Here is a 21000-nt window from a genome sequence, read left to right on the forward strand (position 1 = left end):
CTTAAGGACAATTTTTATCATACAATTTTTTACTACTGTTTGAAAGCCAGTACTTTCCCCTTATCTATCATTCTTAGCTTCAATCTCTACCCCTATGGTTTATGGCAGTTAAAATCTTTGGATGACCTTGCCAAAGGACTGCAGGTTTGCTTCAGGGTTTAGGAGAGGCTGGAGACTGTTTTGCTGTTTTGTTGTCCAAAGAGCCATTTTGATCAGAACATTTTTTATTAGAATTGTGGGGGTAGACTGAAATTAAGGTGAATGAGCCTGACCTTTTTATTAACTTCCTCAGGAACAAGGCAAGAGGTATCCTTATGGGTGTCACAGCAGTACGAAGTACAAGTCCCTATGGTTGCTGACATTAGAGTCCTTCTATGCAGACCAGGGGTCAGTACACTATGGCCTGATAAAACAAATCCAAGCCCATGCCCTGTTTTCATAAATGTCCTGTTTTTGTAAATAAAATTTTTACTGGAACACAGCCAGGCCCATGCACTTATGTTTTGTCTATGGCTGCTTCCACTCCACAATGGCAAAGTTGAGTCCATATGCCCACAAAGCCTAAAGTATTTACTAATGTGTCCTTTATAGAAAAAAATTTGCCAACTCCTGTCCTAGACCATCTTAAGGCCCCCTTAAGGACTCAGATCTGGAAAAGAGTCTTCCACTCTCCTCCTTGACGGGCAAAGGAGATGAATGAGGGAGGAGCCTACATGCCCTTAACAGATCCATGCCAGGGAGCATCTGAATACGTTTTTCCTTTAGTAATATTTATAACCAGATGTCCCTAGGTCTCATTCAGCTTAATCCCTTGCAAAATCTACCTCTCACATTTAAAAACAAAAGCCAAACAAAAAAATCCTCGACCTCAGCCAAAACAACTACAATAAATGTTCTTGCACAGAGCAGCACCTGCACAGAAACCTTCCCAAGGCACCTGGTCATCAATATTACATATGGCCTCATTCCACTCCTAGTACAACAAGAACCTATAGCATAGTCACTCACAGGAGTATGATCCACAGGATTCTTGGTAATGCTAGTACAGGATGAGTTCAATTTGTATTTTTCCTAATGAAAAATGAGATCTAAATGTATACATATATAGGCTGGGTGTGGTGGCTCATGCTTGTGATCCCAACATGAGGACTGATTGAGGCCGGGAGTTCAAGACCAGCTTGGGGAACACAGCAAGGCCCTTTCTCTACAAAAAATAGAAAAAGCAGCCAGGCATCCTGACATAAACTTGTAGTCTCAGCCTCCAGGGAGACTGAGGCAAGAGGACTGCTTGAGCCCAGGAGTTCAAAATTACAAGGTGCTATGATCATGCCACTGCACTAAAGCATGGCATGAGATTATGCCTCAAAAACAGACAAATGAGTGTGTGTTTATACACATAAAATCAAGTATTTATCACCCCTTATTTTTTGCTAGGTATCCATCTCCCCCACTGGAGGGTGGAGCTGTGTTTGAGTAAAGTGTCTGGCAAACAGAAGGAACATAATGAATGTTTGCTGACAAAAGAATAGAAGAAGGAAGGAAGGAAGGCAGAGAAGGAAAAGAGGGAGGGAGGGAAGAAAGATGGCAGGGAGGTGGGGAAGAAGAGAAGAAGAGAGGGAAGGAGGCAGGCGGACAGACAACTAGGGAATAACTTGCAGAAGTAACGATGGCATGTAATATAAATTTAAAATGAAAAAGCAGCACAATAAATTATATATACTATGTGATCTCATCTAAAAACATCATAGAAAAGAAGGCTAGGAGTAAATACAGTAAATATACCAAAAGGTTTTTTGGTTTGTTTTACAGATGAGGTCTCATGATGTTGCCCAGGTTGGAGTGCAGTGGCTATTCACAGGCATGATAGTGCACTGTGGCCTCAAACTCCTCAGCTCAAGGAATCCTCTTGCCTTAGCCTCCTGAGTAGCTGAGACTACCAAGGTAATTTAAACAAAGTTTTAAGAAAATGAGTTTTTCATTTTGTATATATCATTTTTATCCTAAGTTATAGGAATGCCATATTTTCGGAGTAACTTTGTTCTCTTTAGAAATGTAGCACATTGTCTACATTTAAGATAATCAAGAAGTTATTGAAGAAAATGAAATCACCTATCAGAAATAACCACTGTTAACATTTTAGTGCATTTCCTAGACACATATATGTGCACACATGTATGAAATTAGTTTCATTTGCTTTCGAACTTCTCATAAAGTAGAATAATATGATATATATTTTTCTGTCTGGCTTCTTTTGCCAACATTATCTTTGTGACATTCACCCATATTCTGTATGTAGCTATAGTCTGTTCATGTTCATAGCTGTATAACATTCCATTATATAAAAACACAACAATTTACTTATCCATTCCTGTGATGGGTATCTGGGTTTCTTTGGAGCTCTTATAAATCAATTCTAATTTATATTCTCTTACATGTCCCTTTGTGCAATGTGCATACATTTTTACTGATTATAAACGCGGTGTATACTCAATGGTAGCAGACAATTACAAACTCATTTCCAAAATGACTGTACTTATACTTATTCTAGTACTATATGAGCATTCCCACTGTTCCACATTCTAGTCAACATTCATTATTGTCACTGATTTCTTAATTTGGGTACTGTAATTACAGAATTTCTATTTGATTCTTTTTAAAAAAAACATTTTCCACAAATTTATTTTTTTCGTATTTATTTCTAGTCACTGCCAAATTCTCAGTCTTATTTTAATTTCCTTGAACACGTTAAAGACAGTTCTTTAAAAGTCTGTTCCTGATAACTCCATTATCTGGATCACCTGTGAGTCTCTTTCTATTGTGTATTGAGTTTCTTAATTTCCATCATCTTGTCCTGGCTTCTCTTACGCTTGGCTAGTTTTTAGCAAGTTCCTGACACGGTATATAAAAAAACTGAAGGAATAACTTTTTTTTTAAATTTTTTAAATTTATTATTATTATACTTTAGGTTTTAGGGTACATGTGCGCAATGTGCAGGTTAGTTACATATGTATACATGTGCCATGCTGGTGCGCTGCACCCACTAACTAGTCATCTAGCATTAGGTATATCTCCCAATGCTATCCCTCCCCACTCCCTCCTGAAGGAATAACTTGAAACCTAAAATATTTTCTTTAGAAAGAGTTTATATTGGCTTTGGGAAATCAATTTGAGACAGGAGCAATCCTAGATCACCTTAATCCAGTTTGGGGGATTGAGATGAGTTAAAGTTGGGCTTCGGTTTCTGAAAGAAGGCCATTCTATTTCAAATTCATTCACATTTCTAGGCTGTAGCCCTTTGGGCTTCCAATCTAAAGTTTACGTGAAGTCTCTCTTAGTGGGCCCTGGATTCCAAATTTTCTTCCTCTAGCTCTACAGGCTGGCAAAGGCTCTGGTTTTTGTTGTTGTTGTTGTTGTTGTTTGTTTGCTTTTCTGAGATGGAGTCTCGCTCTGTCGCCCAGGCTGGAGTGCAGTGGTGCGATCTCAGCTCACTGCAGTCTCTACCTCCCAGGTTCAAGCGATTCTCCTGCCTCAGCCTCCTGAGTAGCTGGGATTACAGGCGCCTGCCACCATGCCTGGTTAATTTTTTTTTTTTTTTTTTTGTATTTTTAGTAGAGACGGGGTTTCACCATGTTGGGCAGGCTGGTCTCGAACTCCTGACCTCAGATGATTCACCTGCCTCGGCCTCCCAAGGTGCTGGGATTACAGATGTGAGCCACCACGCCTGGCCAAAAGCTCTGTTTTAAGCCTCTCAGCTAATAAACTGGAATTGGCAGATATTCTTGAGGAAATGCTGGGCTCTCCTTTCTGGCTTTGTCTTCTTCCTGATTTAGACCTCGCTATTCTACATTGTCTTATTAGTTGTCCTATGTCTTCAAGCATATTTTCAAAAACATTTTGTCAGCTTTTCTAGTTATTCTCAACAACTTGGTCAGCCCAAATTCCTTAATCTGTCATTCACAGATTGATGACTGTACAGCCATCACCATAATCCATTTTAGAACATTTTTACCATCCCAAAAGAAGTCCCAGACCCCATTTTCCCCTTTCCCCAGCCCCTGGAAACCATTAATCTACTTTCTGTTTCTATGGCTTAGCTGAATCTAGAAAGTTTATATAAATGGAATCATACAATATGTAGTCTTTTTTGTGTGGCTTCTTTCACACAGCATAATGTCTTCAAGGTTGATACATATTGTTGTTCATCAGTTGATGGACATTCGAGTTGTTTCCACTTTGACCATTATGAATGTTAGGAACATTTGTTTACAAGTATTTGTGTAGACATATGTTTTTAATTCTCTGGATAGATACCTAGAAATAGAATTGCTAGGTCATATGATAGCTCTGTATTTAACATTTTGGGGAGCTATCAAACTGTTTTCAAAAATGGCTGTACCTTTTTTTTAAACTTTTAAGTTCAGGGGTACACGTGCAGGATGTGCCTATGTACGTAGGCAAACGTGTGATGGGGGTTTGTTGTACAGATTATTTCATCACCCAGGCATTAAGCCTAGTATCCATCAGTTATTTTTCCTGATCCTCTCCCTCCTTCCACCCTCCACCTTCTGATAAGCCCCAGCGTGTGCTGTTCCCCTCTATGTGTCCATGGTGTTCTTAATATTTAGCTCCCACTTATAAGTGAGTACGTGTGGTATTTGGTTTTCTGTTCCTCTGTCAGTTTGCTAAGGATAACAGCCTCTAGCTTCATCCACGTCCCTGCAAAAGACACGATCTCATTCTTTTTTATGGCTGCATAGCATTGAATGGTGTATGCATTTTCTTTATCCAGTCTATCATTGATGGGCCTTTTGGTTGATTCCAATGTCTTTGCTATTGTAAATAGTGTTGCAGTGAATGTATGTGTACATGTATCTTCATAATATAACTATTTATATTCCTTTGGGTATATACCCAGTAATGGGATTGCTGGGTCGAATGGTATTTCTGTCTTTAAGTCTTTGAGGAATCACCACACTATCTTCCATAATGGCTCAACTAATTTACACTCCCACCAACAGTGTATAAGCCTTCCTTTTTCTCCAGAACCTCACCAGCATCTGTTACTTTTTAACTTTTTAATAATAACCATTCTGACTGGTGTGAGATGGTATTTCATTGTGGTTTTGATTTGCATTTCTCTAATGATCAGTGATGTTGAGCTTTTTTTATATGCTTGTTGGCTGCATATATGTCTTCTTTTCAGAAGTGTCTGCCTATTCATTTCTTTGCCCACTTTTTAATGGGGTTGTTTTTTCTTGTGAATGTGTTTAAGTTCCTTATAGAGGCTGGATATTAGACCTTTGTCAGATACATAGTTTGCAAAAATTTTCTTTGCAAAAATTTTCTTCCACTCTGTAGGTTGTCTGTTTACTCTATTGACAGTTTCTTTTGCTGTGCAGAAGCTCTTTAGTTTAATTAGATCCCACTTGTCAATTTTTACTTTTTTGCAATTTTTTTGGCATCTTCTTAATGAAATCTTCGCCTATGCCTGTGTCCTGAAAGGTACTGCTTAGATTGTCTTCCAGGGTTTTTATAGTTTTAGGTTTTATATTTAAGTCTTTAATCCATCTTGAGTTAATTTTTGTATATGGTAAAGGAAAGGGTCCAGTTTCAATTTTCTGTAAATGGCTACTCAGTTATCCCAGCACCATTTATTCAATAGGGAATATTTCCCCATTGCTTGTTTTTGTCAGGTTTGTTGAAGATCAGATAGTTGTAGGTGTTTGGTCTTATTTCTGGGTTCTTTATCCTGTTCCATTGGTCTGTGTGTCTGTTCTTGTACCAGTACCATGCTGTTTTGGTTACTGTACTCCTGTAATATAATTTGAAGTTGGATAGCATGATGCTTCCAGCTTTTTTTTTTTTTTTTTTTTTGCTTAAGATTGCCTTGGCTATTCAGGCTCTTTTTTGGCTCCATATGTATTTTTAAAAGTTTCTTCTAGTTCTGTGAAGAATGTCAATGGTAGTTTAATGGAAATAGCATTGAATCTATAAATTGCTTAGGGCAGTATGGCCATTTTAATGATATTGATTCTTCCTATCTATGAGCATATGAATGCTTTTCCATTTGTTTGTGTCATCTCTGATTTCTTTGAGCAGTGGTTTGTAGTTCTCCTTGTAGAGATCTTTCACTTCCCTAATTAGCTGTATTCCTAGTATTTTTTAAATTATTATTTATTTATTTATTTATTTTGAGACAGAGTCTCACTGTCACCCAGGCTGGAGTGCAGTGGCGTGATCTCAGCTCACTGCAACCTCCGCCTCTTGGGTTCAAGCGATTCTCCTGCCTCAGCCTCCCGAGTAGCTGGGACTACAGGCACGTGCCACCATGTCCGGCTAATTTTTTGTATTTTTAGTAGAGACGGTGTTTCACTGTGTTAGCCAGGATGGACTCAATCTCCTGACCTCATGATCCACCTGCCTTGGCCTCCCAAAGTGTTGGGATTACAGGTGTGAGCCACTGCACCCGGCTGGTATTTTACTTTTTTGTAGCAATTGTGAATGGGAGTTCATTCGAGATTTGGCTCTTGGCTTGACTGTTATTGATGTATAGGAATGCTAGCATTTTTGCACATTGATTTTGTATCCTGAGACTTCACTGAAGTTGCTTATCAGCTTAAGAAGCTTTCGGGCTGAGATGATACGGTTTTTTAGATATAGGATCACGTCATCTGCAAACAGGGATAGTTTGACTTCTTCTCTTCCTATTTGAATGACCTTTATTTCTTTCTCTTGCCTGATTGCTCTGGCCAGAACTTCCAATACTATGTTGAATAGGAGTAGTGAGGGAGGGCATCCTTGTCTTTGTACCATGTTTCAATCCCACCAGCAATATATGAATTAGGGCATGATCTCTTTTTTTTTTTTTTGAGACGGAGTCTCGCTCTGTTGCCCAGGCTGGAGTGCAGTGGCCCAATGCCGGCTCACTGCAAGCTCTGCCTCCCGGGTTCACACCATTCTCCTGCCTCAGCCTCCCGAATAGCTGGGACTACAGGTGTCCGCCACCATGCCTGGCTCATTTTTTTGTATTTTTAGTAGAGACGGGGTTTCATTGTGTTAGCCAAGATGGTCTCGATCTCCTGACCTCGTGATCTGCCAGCCTCGGCCTCCCAAAGTGCTGGGATTACAGGCGTGAGCCACCACGCCTGGCCCTAGGGCATGACCTCTTTAAGCAATTATTTTTAATACCCCATTTACTAGCCTTAATACAATAGAAAATATATAACTACCTAGAGACATAATTTTTTAAAAATAAAAATAACTCTCACTATAATAGAAAAGAGAAACAAATGAAAATAACATAATGAAATTGTATTTTAACATGTAAATTCCCAGGCATAGCTACACTCAAAGACATAATAAAGAAGGCCAATGCTTGCCTCTATTTGAAATTAATAAGACAATTTAAGAGAAGTAAAACTAGAAGCCATTCTGTATGTGAGGTATAGGTAAATAAAAAAGCAGAAGTTTTGATAGACATAAGTAAAAACTAGTGTTATTTTAAAAAGCTAGTGTTAGAATAAGTATCAGGTCAGATCTGTATACACTAAACAAAGATAAAAATAACCTTAGTTGAAGTAGTGATAATATACCAAGATAAACTATAAACTACTGAAGTAGAAAAAATAAGGAAGCATGATGTTCTAGCAAATGAACCAGGGCTTTTTATAAGTATAGCACCAAAACAATTCCCAGTATTATTTTACAGAAAACATATCTCCTAACTTAAAATAAGGCATAGAAAAGTTATGTAATAGACTTCGGGGACAATTTCAGAATGAGACTAAAAAAAATATCAGGCAAGCCAAAGATGCATAATCTCAATGTGTAATTTTTACACCAATTCCTTATCATTGGCCTATAGTCAGCCACTGAGCTATAACAAGACACTGGCATTTCATGTGCCTCCATCAATTCAATAATATTTGGTTTTAAGTCTGCTTGTTAAAAGAAGTTTCAAATCTCTTGTTATATACTTGCAATTGGTTTTACTGCTTTTATAGCATACTTATACTATTGCACTAAAACCCTTTTGACTAAATATATACTTGGATGTGTTACAACATTGAGCAGACAGAGAACAATGCTAGCCCAACCCTTCATATTATTTCCTCCAGAAAACCCACACTTTTGATTTGGTCCTAAAGAGTACCAGTCAAACCCAATGAGGCTCCTCTTTCTTCAGGCTTCTCTAAGAGTCCCCAACTTACAGCAGTTCAACTTATGATTTTTCGACTTTATGATGGTTTTATCTGGGTATTAAATGCATTTTCAACTTAGGATATTTTTGGCTTATGATGGATTTATCAGGAACACCCCAAAATAAGTGGGAAAGCATCATAATAATAATGAGAGAGGGAGAAAAGATGATAAAGCAAAACTAGCTTCCAGGCAAGTAAACAAATAGTAAAATCAATTAGAACAGATTGATCTAGGAAAGAAAGAAGCCACTCAGGCAAGCAGTTATGGATACAAAAGGGCAATTAAGCAAACAAAACTATCTGAAAAGAGAGGAAGAAAGAAAAATATATAAGGACAATGAATTTGAAAGAATAAAAGGATTCTAATGGGACTAGAAATAAGATCTCAGTCTAACAAAGTTTGTATTTGGATTTTTTTTGTTTTTGTAGAAATTTACTAAGTTTTGCATATATCTCGCTATGTTGCCCAGGCTGGTCTCAAACACCTGGCCTCAAGCAATCCACCTCCCTCAGCCTCCCAAAGTGCTGGGATTACAGGTGTAAGCCACTGTGCCTTTCCTGTATTTAGATTTAAGGCATCTCTGACTCTAAGGCCAGGATTTGCTAAACACTCTTCAAGTGTTTAGCAAAAAGACAGTTCCTTTGAGGAAAAGTAACAGTGGAAAGTTGGAGAGAAGAGAGGGAGGCCCAAGTGTGAGAGAATGGAAGGGAAAGAGGATGGAGAAGGGTATAAACATAATACAACTAGCAAGTTGGCCATCAGCACTAGCCACTGATGAATGACCAAGGTCCTAGTCCATCTGTTTAACACTGATGTCAAGTTCCTCAAAATATAATTTATGCAACTCTGGAAACCACCCCTCCTGGGAAAACTACTTTTCTGTCTTTTGTTGAACATCTGTATAATCCCAGCTATGAAACCACCAAGCCTCAGTTACTTCCAATCACTGTCGCTGGGCCAGGATCTATCTACCGTTACCTATTAATAGATAAACTCTTCACTTTGCCTTAGTAAATATCCTTTTACTAGATGTACTAGATTCCCCAAAGGAACTTTTTGTTAAGTGCTAAGAGGACAATCTGAGATGTGGAGTTAGAGATGTCTTAAATCTAAATATAAACTTGTTAGACTGGGATCTTATTTCCAATCCCATCAGAATCCTTTTATTCTCTCAAATTCTTTGTCCTTATATATTTTTCCTTCTTCGTCTCTCCTAAGACCTCAAGTACCAAAAAGAGTTAATTTAGGCTGCTCTACAGTGACAGTATTAGTGACAGGTGAAACAGAAAGACCAATTTACAGATGTGCACACTAGAGGACATTATAAAAAAGAGTGCCACAGCATACCTAGGTTGTTTGAAGGGCAGTAGGAATGCTGCCTGTACCCCACTTGGCTTATCAGAGCACCTGAAATGTTCTCAGAAAAATCTTGAAACTTTCGGTTAGGACTTCATATTTACTGGATTCTCCATGTTAAAATGCAAATAGCCATGGAAATGTAATAGACTAGGTCTCTGACATATCCAATTGTTTTCCATTATAATACCAAGCTGACAACAGAGCCCTGGAGGGAATAGGACAGATAAGTACTGGTGAATAAGGGGCAGAAGAAAAATATGGTTTACAAAGAATTGCCTAAGGGGTTAAGTCTGAGTGAATTCCTGCCCTGGGTAATACTGGGCATACAGAGAAGGATATGAAATCCCTAGGCCCTGGGGAAAATGGAAGAAGAGGAAACAGAGATAGAGAAAGACTGAAAAACAAGAGAAGCTCAAAAACAAATTAATTACTTCACAATCTGTTTGTAGGCTAGCTGGATGGTCAACTTCCCCAGGGCACAGTCCGAGAATAGCAGCAATCCTGAATATGCAGCAACATCAAGCAATACTGAAAATCAGGTTCTCTCTTTGGCTACCAGAAAGTCTGGGAAAAACAGGAAAATAACCTCTTAGACTGGTACTTGCTAATGGAATGTAGCACATATATCAAGATAGGAGACTTCTAAACCTTTCTGTCCCTCCACTCACACTCCTTATTCCACCCCAAATCAGGGGGAAAATTGGTGGGGGAGGGGAGGTATGCAGAATAAAAAGTAGGCCTGCATAGTTTGAAAAAGCCCCCCAAATGATTTGACATATATTATTCTCCTATAACAACAAGCTCCTTTCTCCACATAAGTTTAGTTAGACCCCAGTTCCACTAAAAGGATAAGCAAACCATCATACTTTCAGTCCAAAGCAGTTATTAAAATTATGTGATTTTTATTGCCACCTAGTGGAAGAGATAGAAAACCACAAGCTAAACTGAGGATAAGTAATCTAAATAAACTTGACATAATCTAAAGTAAACTAATCTAAAGTAATCTAAACATAATCTAAAGTAATCTAAAGTAAACTTGACATAATCTGACAGCCAAAGACAGTTTCTCAAAGTATGGTAATATGTAAGATGATTGTAAGTAGCACAAGAATAAATGCTATTTAAACGAGTTGGTATTTAATGCAATGCATATTAGAAAAAAAGCAGAAACAACACTTCAAATCCATCGTTTTACAAATCTGGGTTGAGGCTAAATTAACCCTAATTTTAAAAAGTAAACAGATTTTTGAAGAAACATTCACTTATATTATACAGGTACTACTGAAGATATTGCCAAAGTCATAAAGTAACTCTAAAATGACTACAGTTTTGGAAATAGTTGTCCTAATCTGGTTCTTCAAATGGAAGATAATTTTCCCTCAGTGTAGATGAGTTTTATTTATATATGTAATGTGAAGTAATCCATATTTTAACAGAAATAACAATGTTTGAAGGTACTCACATTTCTTTCTCATTAAACAGTTTGTTTTCCTAAACAAATTATTCCACAAGCAAATTAGCATTTAGTACTGCTAAGTCTCTATATTTGCCTTTCTTAAAACATGCTTACCTAGGTAGTTATGCCATGATTGTAAATAGCTGATTCCCTCTCATTTCAACAAGTTTCATTATAGAAAATATATTGCCATTTAATCTACCCAGTTAAACAAATTTACAGAGAACTGTTTGAACTCCTGCCAACTTACTGTAATGGAATGCACTTTAATGACTTATGTTCTGTTGTCACAGTGGTCAATTATTTATCACAGAATTTAGAAGTTTCAAGAAAATCCTGAGCATTCAAGTCAGCATTCATTAGTGCTTATATTTACTGACATTGGAATATATAAGTAAGAATCAAAAGTCTTATTTCATTATCTTTTCTGATGGCCACTATAAATGACAATGATAAATTTCTCATGTGATAAATTTCACATTTCCACCTCTAGTTTTAAGAAAGACTAAAAACTTAAGTATGTGTGAATGAAACTAGGATTATCAAGATTAGCTTAAACCAACCATCTTTCATCTCTTGGATGAAGACCCACTGTGACTCAAAAAAATAAGGATTCTGTTGACATTAAGGAATAGGTAGGGTTGCTGATTAATTGTTGGGTGGGTGTCTACCTAACAGTACCTGCCACACCATCCCACCTAAAGCACTCAGTTTCCCTCTGAGGGGGCAACCATCTTACAGTTTCCTATTTACTACCCAAAACTTCATTTATACATATTATATTATATTTATTTATTTTTACCCAAATGGTGGCATATTATACACACTGCTCTGTACTTCAATTTTTCACTTAACAAAATAAGTTGAAGACTTGTTCCATTTGGATATGTAATAAAGCCACCTCCTTTTTAACAGAGGAAAAAATATTCCATTGTATAAATGTGCCACAACTTATTTATCCAATCCTGTAAGAAAAGAAATTTTGATTGCTTTTAATCTTTACTATTATAAAAAATACTGCATTACACAACCTTGCACACATACAATTTTTGACAATGTGAATTAATGCTTAGAAGTGAAATTACTGATCCATATAAACTTTGGAATAGGCTGCTGGCATTTTAGGGGGGAATCACTTAAATTTATGGATTAAAATTTGAAGACTGACATCTTCAGAGTCTTCCCAATGAGAGCAGAATATGCCTCATTTAATTCTTTTTATTACATCATATTTTACTGATTCTAATATACATATTTAAACACTTCTAAGTAAGGATTAATCTCATAATCTAGAACACCTTTTCATCACTGCCAGAGCCAGGCGTGGTGACTCACACCTGTAATCCTAACACTTTGGGAGGCCAAGGTGGGAGGATTGCTTGAGCCCAGGAGTTCAAGACCAGCTCGGCCAATAAAGTGAGATGCCATCTCTGCAAAAAATAAATTTGAAAAATTAGCCAGGTGCAGTGGTGTGCACCTGTAGTCCCAGCTACTTGAGAGGCTAAGATGGACAAATTGCTTGAGCCCAGGAGTTCAAGACCAGCCCCAGTAACACAGCAAGACCCCTTCTCTACAAAATAAAATTTAAAAAAATTAGCTGGTCACAGTGGCATGCACCTGTAGTCCCAGCTACTCAGGAAGCTGAAGTGGGAGGACTGCTTGAGCCCAGGAGATCAAGGTTGCAGCAAGCCATGATTGTACCATCACACTCCAGTGCGGGCTAGAGTGAGACCCTGTCTCAAAAAAAAAAAAAAAAAAAAAAATCACTGTCAGCAAGTGACAATAAGATAGTAGTTATTCCTGATGGCAAGACAGGTAACTGCCATCCGTGGTCATGTCAGACAAACCATTTAAGGACCATTTGAGGAAGACAGATGGGTCATGTTCTTGTTAGAAAACCTTTTGTGACATCTTCTGGTAAGATCAGGAAAGTGCAAGCATCAAAACTTAAGTGTCGGTGACCCGGAAAAAATCTTTTCAGGAAATGTTACAGCACCAGGGTTCTTAATGGCACTAAGGACAATTCTGTGTGTGTGGGGGGGAAAACACCTATTTTGATGACTCTACATCAAAAAAAATTCAAAAGAATCATATTCTAAATGTGAGGTGTCAGTAATACCTTAATCAATATACTTTGTTTCTATTTTCATTTTTATAATTGCACAAGAAATATAGGATAAAATATCACGTAAGTCCAAGAGCTCTCCCTTTTCCCTTCCCTTCCCTTTTCCCTTCCCTTCCCTTCCCTTTTCCCTTCCCTTCCCTTTTCCCTTCCCTTCCCTTCCCTTTTCCCTTCCCTTCCCTTCCCTTTTCCCTTCCCTTTTCCCTTCCCTTCCCTTTTCTCTTCCCTTCCCTTCCCTTTTCCCTTCCCTTTCCTTCCCTTTTCCCTTTCCTTCCCTTTTCCCTTCCCTTCCTTTCCTTTCCTTTCTTGACAGAGTCTTGCTCTGTCACCAGGCTGGAATGCAGTGGTACGATCTTGGCTTACTGCAACCTCTGCCTCCCAGGTTCAAGTGATTATCATGCCTCAGTCTCCCAAATAGCTTGGATTACAGGTGTGCGCCACCACGCCCAGCTAATTTTTGTACTTTTAGTAGAGATGGGGTTTTGCCATGTTGGCCAGGCTAGTCTGGAACTCTTGGCCTCAAGTGATCCACCCACCTCAGCCTCCCAAAGTGTTGGGATTACAGGCATGAGCCACCGTGCGTGGCCCAAGAGTTCTTTCAGTAAATACAAAACAAAAACTCTAAGTCCTAAGAGGTTATTGCATCAGAGGTATGGGCAGCAGTTTTTCTTAGTGTTAAATTTTTTTTAAATATGCAATTTATAATCAGTAGCATCTCAGATTTTATGAAATACTCTAAATCTTATTTTATGTCAGAAGCATTTTAGTTTCTCTCATATATATTTTACACATTCATGTTAAGACCATTCCTATGTATTTTATTTTTTCTTACATTTTCTCATTGGAAGTCTATTTATTTTTGCCTGTTTTGTAAGCAGCTACTTTATTGAATTCTCTTACTGTTTATAATTTTCGTGGATTCTTTTGAGTTTTATAGGTATACAATGAAATAAAATTTAAACTCAAATTATTTTAAACCATCTGCTGAAATTTTACTTTAATGAAGATAAAGACTTTCTATTACTTTTACTCTTCTGCCTCAAGTACTTAGCATATCACCTTGTGCAAAGCAGGTAATCAATACATATTTGTTAAATGAATCATATTAATGTACCTTACTTTGTAAAGTTACCCCAACCACTCCCCCAACAGAGGCGTTGAGTTTAATGGAAAAAAAAAAAAAAAAATCAAATATAAACCAGTAAATAGTATTCCTATTTACTTCTCTCCACATGTATACACACAAATCCTGTAACAAAGTGGATATTTTATAATCAAATCTATACATGTTTTGTTATAATTAGATGTATTTTAATCATTAAAGACCCTAATTATGAAATAAGTGTTTTATTTTAAATGCTTACCTTTTGGATCTTAGATCTGATGGCTCAAACTGGATATTCATAGGTCCAGGATCTCTTTCATGATCTACCTGAGAGGTGCCAAGATGCCTAGAATCACTATTCATATTTGCCATTTTTCTCACACTCTAAGCACTGAAGAAGTTAGTCCTACACAAAGAAGATAAATAATTTAGTTTAATTTTAAAATATTTTATTATCCATCACTAATAAATATTCATGAATAACAAATTGGAAAAACACTGGAATTTGCTGAAGATATCTTAATGAGGTACATGCCTGAAATATTTATCAGAAACTTGTTAACCTTAAATGGAGTTATTTCTTGTTTTTCAACTTACTAAAAAATAAGTCGGGCAATTCATTTTCAGTAATAAAACAGATTAGGCTATTCAGACTCATTTTTCCTGCGGAAAAAAACTAAAAATACTGAATAAAATATTTTTAAAATCTTTGAAAAGCATCAAAAATAGTAAGGAAAATCAGGCCATTTGTAGGTGAAATTAAAGAACCAAGAGAGGAAAATGACTGAAGGAAACTGCTGCTGCCTGGAGGGTATTTGCTGTACCAGAAGAATTCCAGCTGAGGTTTTCAAAGCCTTGTGTATTATTCGGGAAACAGAAGTCAAAGCTCAGTGTTCATCCAAAGTAAGGAATTATTATAATAAGAAATCATCCCGTTTCCCTACTTCCCCACCACAATACAGCTGGAACTATAAAGAGCTTTGCCATCAGAGTAAGGTTTAACAAGAAGTAAAATGGCTTATTCCCTCACAAGGCAACTATAAAGAAGTCTTCTTAAAATGGACCAGAGGCTACAGTGTCTCACACCTGTAATCACAGCATTTTGAAAGGCTGAGGCAGATCGCTTGAGGCTGGGAGTTTGAGATTAGCCTGGGCAAAATGGCACAACCTCATCGCCACCAAAAAACAAACAAAACTAGCTGGGCATGGTGGCACATGCCTGTAGTCTCAGCTACTTCGGAGGCTGAGGCTGAAGCAGGAGGATTGCTTAAACCCAGGATTTGGAGGCTACAGTGAGTTATGATTGCACCACTGCACTCCAGCCACCTGGATGATGGAGTGAGACCCTGTCTCAAAACAAACAAACAAAAAACAACAAAAAAACAAACTGGCCAGGCGTGGTGGCTCACGCCTGTAATCCCAACACTTTGGGAAGCCGAGGTGGGTGGATCACTTGAGGTCAGGAGTTTAAAACCAGCCTGGCCAACATGGTGAAACCCCATCTCTACTAAAAATATAGAAAAATAGCCAGGCATGGTGGCACGCTCCTGTAATCCCAGTTACTTGGCAGGCTGAGGCAGGAGAATAGCTTGAACCCAGGAGGTGGAGGTTGCAGTGAGCCAAGATCGCGCCATTGCACTCCAGCCTGGGTGACAGAGCTAGACTCCATCTCAAAAAAATAAATAAATAAAACACCCAAAACTACTGACCACATCATGTTTGTGTATGAGCTTTTTTGTTACCATAAACTGATAATTTATTACCATAAACTGCACCTGATGAGAATTTGCAAGAACACTTACAGCTATGAATGTAATTTAAGATTAACCTGCTTGGTAGCACTTCTAGGTAACCAACAGAAGCAAATGTAAATCCTTCCTGTGAAGATACACCTTCATCGTAGGCCTCAAAGAAGTCCTGCTAATAATCATTTAAAGACAACCAACAGTGAGTCAAAAATAACCTAGCATATGAGGAAATAAAGTACTATGAGTGAGAACAAGAAACAAAAGCAGAAACTGACCCACAAGAACTTCAACTATAAAAATCAACAAAATAAAAATAGAAAATAATGTTTCCTATGTTTAGATAAATAACAGAAAAAGTAGACATTTTCAAAAAGTGACTTAGTATGTTTAAATAAGGACCGGAGTGAATTTTTAGGGAAAAAAACATTCAAGAGCCCAAATGAATGAGTTAAAAGTTGAAGAGAAAATTAATGACATAGAAGATAAGTCAGAAGAAACTACCTAGAATGTGGCAGAGAGAGAAAAATAAAGGCAGAAAATGTGGAAGGTGTTTAAGAAACATGGAGGGTAGAATGAGAAGGTCTGAAAAGCATGTAATTGGAGAATCAGAAAGAAAGAAGACAGAAGTAATATCTGTAGAGATAATGGCTAACCATTAAAGATACCTATCTACAGATTTATGAAATTTAATGAATGTAAGAGAATAAACATTATAGGGTTTGAAAAAAATAATTAAGGCTGGGCACAGTGGCTCACATCTGTAATCCCAACACTTTGGGGGGTCGAGGTGGGCAGATCACTTGAGGTCACGAATTCAAGACCTGCCTGGCTAACATGGTGAAACCCCGTCTCTACTAAAAATATAAAAATTAGCCAGGCATGGTTGTGGGCGCCTGTAATTCCAGCTTCTTGGGAGGCTGTGGTGGGAAGATCACTTGAACCAGGGAGGCAGAGGTTGCAGTGAGCCAAGACTGCACCACTGCACTCCAGCCTGGTCTTCACAGAGTGAGACCTCATCTCAAAAAAACAAAACAAAACAAAACAAAACAAAACAAAAAAAAAAAAAAAGAAAAGAAAAAAAGAATTAAAATCCCAGACCAAAGGGGAAAAAAAAGTCAGATGGTCTTGGAATTAAAATGTCCAAAGGTCCTTATGTTGTCCAGATCAACATCACACATTGATGTTGTTATTTTAAGGTAACTATTAATAGAAAGCAATGTATAACTTTAAATTTAGTAGAGGGGAAAGAAGAAGGATAAAAAATAACTGAACTAAAGGAAAGCAAAAGAGGAGGAAAAAAATATAAAATAGGTGGGAAAAAATAGAAAGCACAAGATAAATAAGATCCTCTCATTCTTTCTTCAGCCTATGCTAATCATGATATCTTTTCTATCACTATACAGAAGCTGTTCTTATTGGATCACTAAAGATCTCCACATTGGTAACCCCAAGGGTTATTTCTCAGTCCTTAACTTACTTGACCTATTGGAAATATTTGCCAAAAGAATCACTTTCCTCCTTGATAAGCTGGATTCACTAGGCCTCCAGGTTTTTTCCCTACCTCACTGGTCCCTCCTCCTTCTCTGTCTCCTTTGCTGCTTTCTCATTTCTCAGATCCCTTTACAGTTGCAGAGTTCCAAGGTTCAGTCTTGACCTACCCTTGATCTCTTGGTAATCTTATGCAGTCTTATGGTTTTAGTATCATAGCTTATGCTGTCCAATACAGTAGCCACTAGTTAGATGTGGCTACAATTAACTAAAATTTAAAAATTCAGTACCTCAGTCACACTAGCTACATTTGAAGTGCTCAAAATCCACAAGTGGCTAGTGGCTACCATATTAGACAGTATAGATATAAACATTTTTCCATCATTGTAGAAAGTTCTATTGATTTAGGCAACGACAATTTCCACGCTAATATCTCTAGCCTAAACTTTTTTTTTGAATTTCAGACTTGCTTATTCAACTGCCTACTCAACATCTTTAGCTAGATGTAACAGACAACTCAAACCTAACATGTCCAAAATGGAATTTCTGATTTTCTTCCCCCAAAACTACCCCACCTAGTGTTTTCCTATTTCAGTTGATAAAATCTCTTTCTACTTGCTCAGGCCAAAATTCTTGGAATCACTCATGACTTCTTTTTCTCACAGTCTACATTCAACCCATTAGGAAATCTTATTGGCTTTTCCTTCAAATATTCCAGAATCTAATCACTACCATTTCTTACCAAGATTACCACAACAGCATTCTAATGGAGCTCCCTGCTTCTATCCTTATCCCCCTACACTGTACTCTACACAGCATGTCAAGAATTGTAGAAAAGGGTAATAAGGAATTTGGCCTTACCCAGTTGGTTGTTAGAATTAAAGGGAGTGCTACTGACACCCAGTGGGTAGAGGTCGGGGATGCTGATGAAATAAATAGGTTTTAACATGTAAAAGCAAGGGATGTAGCTTTATTACTTACCCTGTAAATTACTATTATTATCCTCATTTTATAGATAAGGATACACAGCAGAGAAGTAACTGATCACAAAGTTAGTAAGTGGCAGAGTTGAAATTAAAAACGAGGCAGTCTAAATCCAGAGCCTGTTCTCTTTACCACTATGCTGTGCTGTCTTTCCTGTTCTTTGTCATTTCTTTCTCAGTCCCTTGTATCTTTCACTATCTTCTGTTTCTTGTTACTGCCCAGACTACATAACAAGTACAGTTTTATTGTTGCCATATTTGTTTAATGGACTTATATGTCCACTTTTCTTAATTTTCTAAATGTAACATTTATGGAACAGTAGGAAGAAAATAAAGTTTTTGAATTAGAAATCCTGTATCTAACACTCACTACCTGTGTAACTTAGCACTAACCATTTAATCTCCATAAGACTATCTGCATCTTCAAAATTTAAAAAAATTAATGTTTGAGGATTAAATGAGATTATACATATTACATTTTAGCATTAATTTTTTTTTTTTTTTTTGAGACAGGTTCTCACTGGGTCACCCAGGCTGGAGTGCAGTGGCATGATCATGGCTCACTGCAGCTGCGACCTCTTGGGCTCCAGTGATCCTCCCACCTCAGCCTCCCAAGTAGCTAGGACACTACAAGTGTGCACCACCATGCCTGGCTTTTTTTTTTTTTTTTGGTAGAGACAGAGTTTCACTATGTTGCCCAGGCTGGTCTTGAACTCCTGACCTCAAGTAATCTTTCTGCCTCAGCTTCCCAAAGTGCTAGGATTAAAGGCATGAGCCACCATGTCTGACCTCATTTAGTACTTTGTAATGGGAAAATAAAAGTTCAAATGTATTATCATTTCCATCAAAAACCAAATGAAAATACTTGCTCTTTTTTTTTTTTTAAAGATAGGCAGCCTCTTGAGGTTTTCCCTTTTTTAAGTGAAAAATTTTTCTTCAGTAATGAACATCTAGGCAAATGATGTCAACCTGCCACTGATTATTATGTGACACAGATGTTGGTAACACAGTCTGTTTCCCAAATATGTGCATTTTCTTTTCTCTGTTGTTTTGATTTCCACTTCCCTTTTCTCTTCTGCTTTCCTGCCCAACATTTAAGCAAGTCAAAGCTCTCATTAACTTAGTCCTACTAAAGACAAACGAATAAAGTTAAATAAAAATATTAAAGTAGTACCTTACAACAGTAACTTAAAAAAAAGTAAAACCAAAATACCACCATTTCCAAACAAGAAGGGCTTTATTTCTATATCTTATGAAGGGAGTGTGATGGTAAAAATGATTATCTATTTTAAGATGTGACAACTAAAATACTGAGTAATGGTAAACTCTGAACAATATATTCATTCAACAAGTTCTCAACAAGTCCCTACAATATACTGAGGTATTGAAAAACATAGAAAAAAAATTTAAGTCATGATCCCTACCCTCAATAAAGTTAAAAAAAAATCATTTATGAAGCCTAGAGAAGTCAAGTAACTTGTCCTAAATCACTTGAATAATAAAACATATTAGGATGCTAATAACCAATTCCAATTTTCAGTTCATCATTTCACTTGTAGCTCAAATCTATACCAATTGCTAGCTCTAGCTGTCAAATTAGCTTAGTAATAGATCAGTGCAAAATTTATTCTTTTAAGGTAAAAAGAATAAATAAGCTGACTCTTTGAGACACAGATTCATATAATGTATTACACATATTCGAAAATCTATAGCATAAAAATGTTCTTGACTATAAAGTACATAATTCAGTGATAATTGTTATGAAAATCCCAGTAAGATGGGACCAACCGAGATAAAGTTACTCATTACTGTTAATTTCATTAAAATAGTTGAGAAGCAAAAAACAAAAGCCTGCTCTTTCTCTTCCTTCCTTTACATAATAAAACTGATTAACAGTTCGGTTGACTTGTTTGGTCTTAAGTTTTAAAACTAAAAGGCAGAATTTTTCAAAATTAACCTACTAATTTATGACATTAAGATGGAATGAAGTTAGGATTGATAGAATCTGTTAAATCTTCTTAGTTTAAAACTGTCAAATTGACTAATTAACTTGAAAAGATGATTCCCCAGATGTAATAAATGAAAACATTCTATATAAATGGGCCTGGCATAGTGGCTTATTCCTGTAATCCCAGCACTTCGGGAGGCTAAGGCAGGAGGACCCTTTGAGGCCAGGAGATCCAGAGTTGAGACCAACCCTGGCAACATGGCAAGACCGTGTCCCTACAAAATTTGATTGATATATATATATATGCATGCCAGGCATGGTGGTGCTCGCCTATAGTCCCAGCTACTCAGGAGGCTGAGGTGGGAAGACAGTTGGAGCAAGAGGGTTTGAGGTCTCAGTGAGCTATGATCACACCACTGCAGTCCAGCCTGGGCAGAAGAGTGAGACCTTGTCTCAAAAAATAAAATAAAATACAATACCAACAAAAAATACATTTTAAATTAACCTGGGTGTAGCACCAGAATTAAAAGCTTAGGAAAGAAATAAACATATTGTAGAGAAGTTCTATTTAGAATTGTATTATAGCTTT

General features: G+C 37.2%; 1 protein-coding gene across 10 annotated transcripts in view; it reads right to left on the reverse strand.

Annotated features, from left to right (window-relative positions):
- The window catches only part of SLC38A9 (solute carrier family 38 member 9), an 83953-nt gene that overhangs the window by 55623 nt on the left and 7330 nt on the right, over positions 1 to 21000 (reverse strand). For 6 of the 10 annotated variants that reach the window (XR_008502605.2, XM_054487958.2, XM_054487959.2 and 3 more), the window contains one exon: positions 14504 to 14650. Coding sequence is in view for 5 of the 10 variants with exons in the window: in XM_054487958.2 (XP_054343933.1) it covers positions 14504 to 14616 (113 nt within the window). In the remaining 5 variants the exon portion in view is untranslated. Of the gene's footprint in view, positions 1 to 9992; positions 10126 to 11131; positions 12448 to 14503; positions 14651 to 21000 lie in introns of those variants that run through there. The other 4 variants (XM_063664826.1, XM_063664824.1, XM_063664825.1 and 1 more) reach the window with 3 other exon arrangements.

Source organism: Pongo pygmaeus, chromosome 4 (genome assembly GCF_028885625.2).
Source record: "Pongo pygmaeus isolate AG05252 chromosome 4, NHGRI_mPonPyg2-v2.0_pri, whole genome shotgun sequence".
NCBI lineage: Eukaryota > Metazoa > Chordata > Mammalia > Primates > Hominidae > Pongo > Pongo pygmaeus.